Below are 7,455 nucleotides of genomic sequence, written 5' to 3'. Positions count from 1 at the left end.
ATCTGCCTCATCCCTGGAGGATGAGCCCCTCCAACATCTGCCTCGTCCCTGGAGGATGAGAGTCTCTAGCATCTGCCTCATCCCTGGAGGATGAGAGTCTCTAGCATCTGCCTCGTCCCTGGAGGATGAGCGCCTCCAGCATCTGCCTCATTCCTGGAAGATGAGAGTCTCCAGCATCTGCCTCGTCCCTAGAGCATACTAAAGGATTCTGATATTGCAGTAGACAGAAGGGATTTTGGCAAGTGCAAACACTGCCTGTTAGCTGAGATGATATACTGTAGTTTCTGCCTCTTTATGACAGTGATAGCAGGGCCAACAGGGGCTTGATGTTTCTTTTAAAATAGTGGAACTACTATCTAACACAAAGTTTGTGTATGTACTTGCAAAGGACACCATCATTTGAGCAAATAGGTAGCTTACAGAATGGAGAAAATCTCTACCTATTATATATACCAGACATAGGATTAGTATCTAGAATATACAAAGAACTATAAAAACCCAAACATCATGAAAACAAATAACCCAACTTAAAAAGTGTTTAGAACTAAACAGAGAATCTTCAAAAAATGAAGCACAGATGTCCAAGAAACACTAAACTGTTCAACAATCTTAGCTATTGGGAAAATGTAAGTTGAAAACACTTTGAGATTTGATCTTACCCCAGTTAGAATGGCCAAGATGAATGGGGAGACTGTGGAGGAAGGGGGGCATTTATTCATTGTTAATGAGCATGCAAACTGGTATAATCACTATGAGATTCAGTAGGGAAGTTCCCCAAAAACCTAAAATTAAATCTAACACAAGACTCAGCTATATATACAACTGTATATACAAAAGGACTCTACATATACTTCAGAGAAACTTGCTTATCCATATTCCTTGTTGCTTTATTCCTAATAGCCAGAAATCAGAACCAGCATAGACGCCCATCAACTGCTAATAAAATTATGGTGCATTTCCACACAGGAAGATCATTTGGGTGTTAAGAGAAATGGAATTTTCAGGTTAAAAAGCTCCAAACAGCCACCCTGAGAGAGGTAGCCCAGACCCAGAAAGACAAATATCATGTTTTCTCTTCTGTGTGAATGTTAGCTTTTAACATTTAAATGTGTGCTTTATTTTATTTTTAATGATTATGAATTCATAATGTGTATGAATGTGGCAATGAACATGCACAAGTCCAGGTCACGTGAGTCTAGAGCACAGTATCAGCTCCTGGAGCTGGAGGTTAGGCCGTTATGAACCAGCTACATGGGAGCTGCAAATTTGCCTCCGATCCTCTACAAGAACATCAAGCACTCCTAACTGCCGAAGTGTGCTCTCTTTAAGTACGTACTTGTTGACATGATTACTCTTGAAATATAGTCAGGTCAGAATTCCCCTCGATCAGACTATCACACTGCAATTGACCCTATATTACTTTCAAATTGTAATTGACAACATATACAAAGAACTCAAGAAATTGGTGCTCAAAAGAACAAATAACCCAATAAAAAATGGAGTACAGACCTAAACAAAGAAATCTAAAATGGCTGAAAGACACTTAAGAAAATGACATTTCCAGATTTATAGCACATCAAGTATAGTGTTGATATAAATAACACCTTTACTTGTCTTATATCTAAAACTGGTTGGAAAACTCCCTACTCTCCAGTAAGTTAGTTGGAGACAGAAAGTGCATCCTCTTCCTGTAGTAGTTAGGGACCAGTAAGAAAGTTGTGCGTGGGAGAGAATGAAAATGAGCAAGATAAAGAGCTAAATTTTATTCTCAATACTTTTTCCGTTGGCATTCTGATGATAAATACCTGATTAGAGTTAGAACTTAAAGGAATAATTATTTTCATTAGCTGCCACTGTTAAATGTTCCTGGATTGGAGGGGCGTTTATCACTAAGATGGTATTATGATATATAGATTACGTCTGCTCTCTTATCAAGAAATCAGCATAGGTGCAAATTGACAGACATGCTGCTTCTAAAATTGTTGTAGACATGTAAGAGGCCCGGAATATTGAGCCAACATGGAAAAACAAAACAAATCTGGAAGACCCACACGTTATGATTTCAAACCTTAATGCAAACCTAAGTCAGAGCTGTGTGGTGCAGACATGAGAACAGTCACAGTTCAGTGAACAGAACTGGAAGATGAGACCAGTAATAATATGACCCTACACATCTGTAGATGTTCCAGTCATGTGGAACTGGTAAGAATATGACCCTACACATCTGTAAGCCTCGGCCAGCTCTCTTGGATCCGGCGCTTGGTTACTGCTCCTGCTCCAGCGACTACACTCCTTTCCTGACGGTTGGTGTTTCCTTGAGTTTTACCCCCCTAAATAAATATCCCTTTAAATCATAACTGGTGTGGGATTAATTTGCGCATAACATGTGAGACTAGTAATAATATGACCCTACACATCTGTAGATGCTCCATTCATGCGAGACCAGTAATAATATGAACCTACACATCTATAGATGCTCCAGTCATGTGTCAGCATCAGGGGGAAAGGGTACTCCAGCTAGAAAATCATAGCTTCAATCTTTCAGGCATCTGATTGCCAACCTCAGTTTTCAGAAACTAGAAGAAATATTGTAATTTTTTCTAATCAATAAAGTTTTCGAATAGTTTCTTATGTAGCCTTAAAAAACAATATAGTTGTTTCTCTGAGAACCACACACAAAGCTTACTGTCTTACAGACAGATAAAAAGCTAATGACCTGGGCATAAATATGTTTATCAAATATCTTGATATGCATCATCACCACAGGTTCAAGAATTCTGTTAAATCTTTCGACCTAATTTTTTTAACTTTCCCACTCTTGCCCTGCTTGTTCTGTATGAACTTATCAAGCCCTTCCTAAGGATAATATGGACAGTAAAACTTACATATATTTATCTTTGTAAAGATGCTTTGCCCTAAACTTTTAAGGTTCTTTAACGTTATAGATTGTTCTTTCTTTTATTTATCCATGTGGAGACCAGAAAATTGAGTTAAGATAAATATATTTCACAAAATACAACTGTTTGAAATGTTGTTATCCATTTAAAATGTAAGGCATTTTAAAAAACAAATCAGTTTAGGGAGCTATAGAGATGACTTAGAAGTTAAAAGTCCTTTTCGCTCTTGCAGAGGACCTGTGTGTGATTGCCACACCCACTCGCCAGTTCACTCAGTCACCCAAACCTCTAGTGACTTCGTGTGACCTCTGTGAACACCAAACACACACCTGATTCACATACAAACATGGGAAAAACTCACACAAAAAATAAATAATAAAAAATAATCAGAAGAGCTGGGCGTGACCACATGCATGACTGGAACCCAAGCATTTAGGAAGCAGAGGTGGATCTCTGAGTTCGAGGCCAGCCTGATCTATAGAGTAAGTTCCAGGACAGCCAGGTAAAAATTTTTTTCCATGTATTTACTTTTGTCCATATATTTGCCTTTTTTTCTCTCACATTGCTTTGTGCTAAGTGCAAGCACATAGAAGTGGTTAAAACTTGTTTCTCTTTTATTATTTTTTTCAAACTGGTTTAAAATACATTTCCAAACCCAAGGCTGAGTAGCAGGAAGCTAAGCGACATATTCACCAGTTTTTAGCATACTGCCTTGTGCAAATGGCCCATTTGAGCGTTCCAGAAACCAAAGAACAGAGAGAGCGCACAGAAAGCACGAGAGGATTAATATCTGATTCCAGTCTTAACAGAGATGGAAGCGAGCTGTCCACATCAGGGCCAAGCCATCTCCTCCCTCAGTTGAAGCTTTGTTCAAAGCTTCAGTTCTGTGTCTGCAGCATTTACACCCTGTGACTTTGCTTCATTCCAGGATTCCACCCAGAACTTGGAAAACAAAGAAGCTATGAATGGTGAACAGACAGAGCTACTAACATCACACAGGACTACGGACACACTGAGGTATTTCTTGATGAAAATAGAAGGCTCTTATTTAAGTACATTTGGCATTCTTTTATTGAATGGATTTTAATCATTCTGATTTTGCAGGGAATACCAGAAAAGTAGGACTGTGTAACAAAGCGCATTTTAATTCAAACGTAGATTTCTTATTCCTTTCTCCTAATTTCTACATAAGATATGAGAACATTTGTGGAAAACATAGATGTACAAATAATCCTCAAGGCTTCTAATACTCTTTTACATCAGGATGTTGTTTCTTTTTCATTTTTATACATTTATATCATCACTTTCCCCTTCGCTCTTCTCCCTCCAGCCCCTCCCGTTACCTTCATCCACCTTCCTCTACGGCCCCCTCAAATTGACAGTCTCCTCCTCTTTGGTAATGGTTCACACACACACACACACACACACACACACACACACACACACACACACACATATGTGTGTATGTATGCACAAATATGTAAATACAACTGAGTCCATTTTTTGTTGTACATATATATGGTTTCAAGGCTAACTAGTGTGCAGTGAACAACCAGGGACGTCTCTCATCCCTTGGAGAAGCCCGTTCTTCCTCTCAGCAGTCAAGAGCTGCCTGTAGTTCCTTATCTGCTGATTCTGCCATTTGTTGCAGTCTTGGTTTTGCAGCCCTTTCTAGGGCAGATGGGTTTACAGTAAACTTCTTGATATTCTGGCCCTCACAATCCTCCTGATTTCGGTCCCTTGACGGTCCCTGATTCATAGATGGACCATGCTGTAGATCAGACGCTGGGTCTGGCTCCCCACGATTTGTTAATCTCTGCATTGTGTCCAGTTGTGCTTCTCTGACAGTCTCCATCTGCTGCGCAAGAGGCATCTTCAGTAAGGGAGAATAGAATCTCCTCATGCAGTTGGGAAGTCAGCTGGTCTAGCAAGGTGGCTGGTAAACTCTCTTCCAAGACCCATGACATCATACCCCCGGGAAGCTGCCTATGTTTCTAGCACCCGGCCTGATTTCTCTCCTGGGCAACCAGGAGTTTTAAATTGCTTTTTCTTGTCTTTGCCGTGCAGTTTTTAGAGCTCTTCAGAGTTCCTTGTGTTTGAATGGTTTGCTTTGCTTCTCGCTCAATGAGTAGCTGTGGTAAACTGTGTTTATACAATCTCACAGTATTTTACTTGATGTTTGTAAAATGAATTTGCTCCACCAACCAGAATTACTCATATGGTTATTAATGAAAGTAACTCATTATCTGAAATCAACTATTAGTCTTCTTAGATCCGATCTCTAATGCCACAGCCATAGGTACTCCCTGGATACAAACCACATCTCCCTACTAATTCATTATTCCTTGCCTCAGTTTCTGGTCTATAAGATAGGAATAATAGAATTGGGGCTGCAGATTTGTTGGAAGAGTGATTGCCTAGCATGCACAAAGCTCTGGGTTCAATCAGCCCCCAGGACTACATAAGCCAGGAGTGGTGGTTCACACCTGTAGTCGCAACACTACGTGAGAGGTGGAGCCAGGAGGAGCAGAAGTTCAGCATTGTCCTCCCCAACTGCACAGCTGAGTGCAAGGCTAGTCTTCAGATTGTAACAACAATTATGATTTTTGTATTACTGTTTTTAATGTTAACATTTGATAACATATATAAAATCTTCAAACAACATTTGGGTCAGAGTGAGCCTAGTATTTGATTCTGTTGCTACTATTATTTTCTTTGTTGCAGGTTTATTATCCCTGTACAAAATTCTTGGGGTCAGAGCATTTCAGAATTTAAAGATTCTTTAATTTAAATTTTGGAATATTTATGTAGACAGTACTGATTGAATATGCCATATTAAAAAATAAAAAAATATTCTTCAAAATATCAATCACTGGAGCTTTATATCAGTGTTCAAACAGTTTCAGATTTTGAAGAATTTTTGATTTGAAGATTTTTAGACTGGGTCAGATCTCCTTGTATGGTTTCCATTATTGTCATTATTTTCAGTAAGTTGTGTCAATTTGGCATAAGGAAGGTAAATTCACATCTCTCCAGTGGCAACTTTGGCAGTAGAAAGTGATGTTGCCTTAGCCTCTGCTCATTCACTCACTGATTCCTTTCAAGTCATCATGTAATAGGTGCTAGCCAGTCTGCATGAAATCAGCTACTTTCTTCTGAAAAGGTGATCAGTCTCTCTTTATCGGGTGACCATGTAGATTCTTTCCAACTTTATAATTTTCAGTAACATGGCCACAGTTACTGTTCATTTGAAATCTTTATTAATGAGTAGTGTAATATAAAGCATTCAGTCTAGAGCATTTCCCAGGGCACTCACCTTTTAGAAGCTGGTATGTTTGTTCTTACATCTAGTCATGATGGATGGAATGTTCGTGCTTTATTTGGCTTATTTTTAAAACATTAGTTTTGGGAAATGTTCCCCAGAAACTTATTGAAATGTCACATCATATGGTATCCAATTGTTTGCTTTGTTTATTTATTTGTTTGTTTGATTTTGATTTTTGACTTCAGGAGAAAATCATTTAAGCTTTTTCTAGTTATAGGCAATTGAGAGAAATATTATGAATGACTTTTAAAAATATGTTTATTATGAGTATAATTTTCAAAACAGCCCCTCTTGTGTCTTATTGTTGCTGTTAGTAGGTGAAGTAACTATGGAACAACTAGCACACCAGAGACCCAGTCCACATCTGCCTCTCTGGGCTGCAAATCCACGAACCCAAGCATTGCGTGTGTACCTTCTGAGTCCTTTGTGCGATTTCGGGCTACAGAACCTACACAGGGCTACCTGTGATGACAGCTATAGCTGGAGCCTGTTCAGATCAAACTCAGGATATAAAGTGAGCCTGGAGTCAGAGGGTCAGGGAGCCTCATGAAAGGGTGGAGCCTGCAGAGCACTTCCTCATCTGGGCCAGAATGTTGGCTGCTGTGCTCTTGGGTGGGACTTGTGCAGGTACCTACAGCACTGAGTTCTAGAGTGCAGTCACTGTGCCAAGTCCAGATGATGGCATCTCACAGAGCTCCTCTGCATCACCAGCTTAGCATCCTTCCTGCCTCCCACTACCTGACACTCCCTGGTGAAGATGTCCAGTGTAGGTCTTCCTATTTATTCTCAACACTTTGACCGAGTCTTCATTGACGGATTCCCCGGGGAAGGGTGGTAAAGATTCTGAGATGGAGGTTGAGAGCAGCTTCCACCGAGGACCGTGGGAGTCGTTCTCTTTCTCGGGGGTGCCACTGGCACCTGTGGATGGTTCCACACCCATACCCAGAGAGCCAACAGTAATTTGATTTAGTGGCTTACCAGAAAGGAAAGACAGACAGACAGACAGACATGAAGTTTGGAGAAGAGAAGGTTGGTGGAGATATGGGGTGGTTAGAGTGGAGAAATGGAGATGAATATGATCATATTTCACTTTATAAATATATGCTATTCTAAAGAATAAAATATTTTAAAAATATTCATATGCTCAAAAGAGAGGATAAAAATAACCTTTGTCGTGTGGAATGCACAGCTGCTACGGGAAGCTGGCAGGTTATACTTGTTTTAGACAGTACA

At 39.8% G+C, this 7,455-nt stretch overlaps 1 protein-coding gene across 1 annotated transcript in view; it reads left to right on the top strand.

Annotated features, from left to right (window-relative positions):
• The window catches only part of Pard3b (par-3 family cell polarity regulator beta), a 1,033,383-nt gene that overhangs the window by 509,234 nt on the left and 516,694 nt on the right, over positions 1-7,455 (top strand). The window contains exon 5 of the mRNA XM_026786343.1: positions 3,826-3,914. Coding sequence (XP_026642144.1) covers positions 3,826-3,914 — 89 coding nt within the window. The remainder of the gene's footprint in view (positions 1-3,825; positions 3,915-7,455) is intronic.

This window comes from Microtus ochrogaster, linkage group LG4 (assembly GCF_000317375.1).
Source record: "Microtus ochrogaster isolate Prairie Vole_2 linkage group LG4, MicOch1.0, whole genome shotgun sequence".
Classification (NCBI taxonomy): Eukaryota; Metazoa; Chordata; class Mammalia; order Rodentia; family Cricetidae; genus Microtus; species Microtus ochrogaster.
This window is presented reverse-complemented; position numbering and strand designations above follow the sequence as displayed.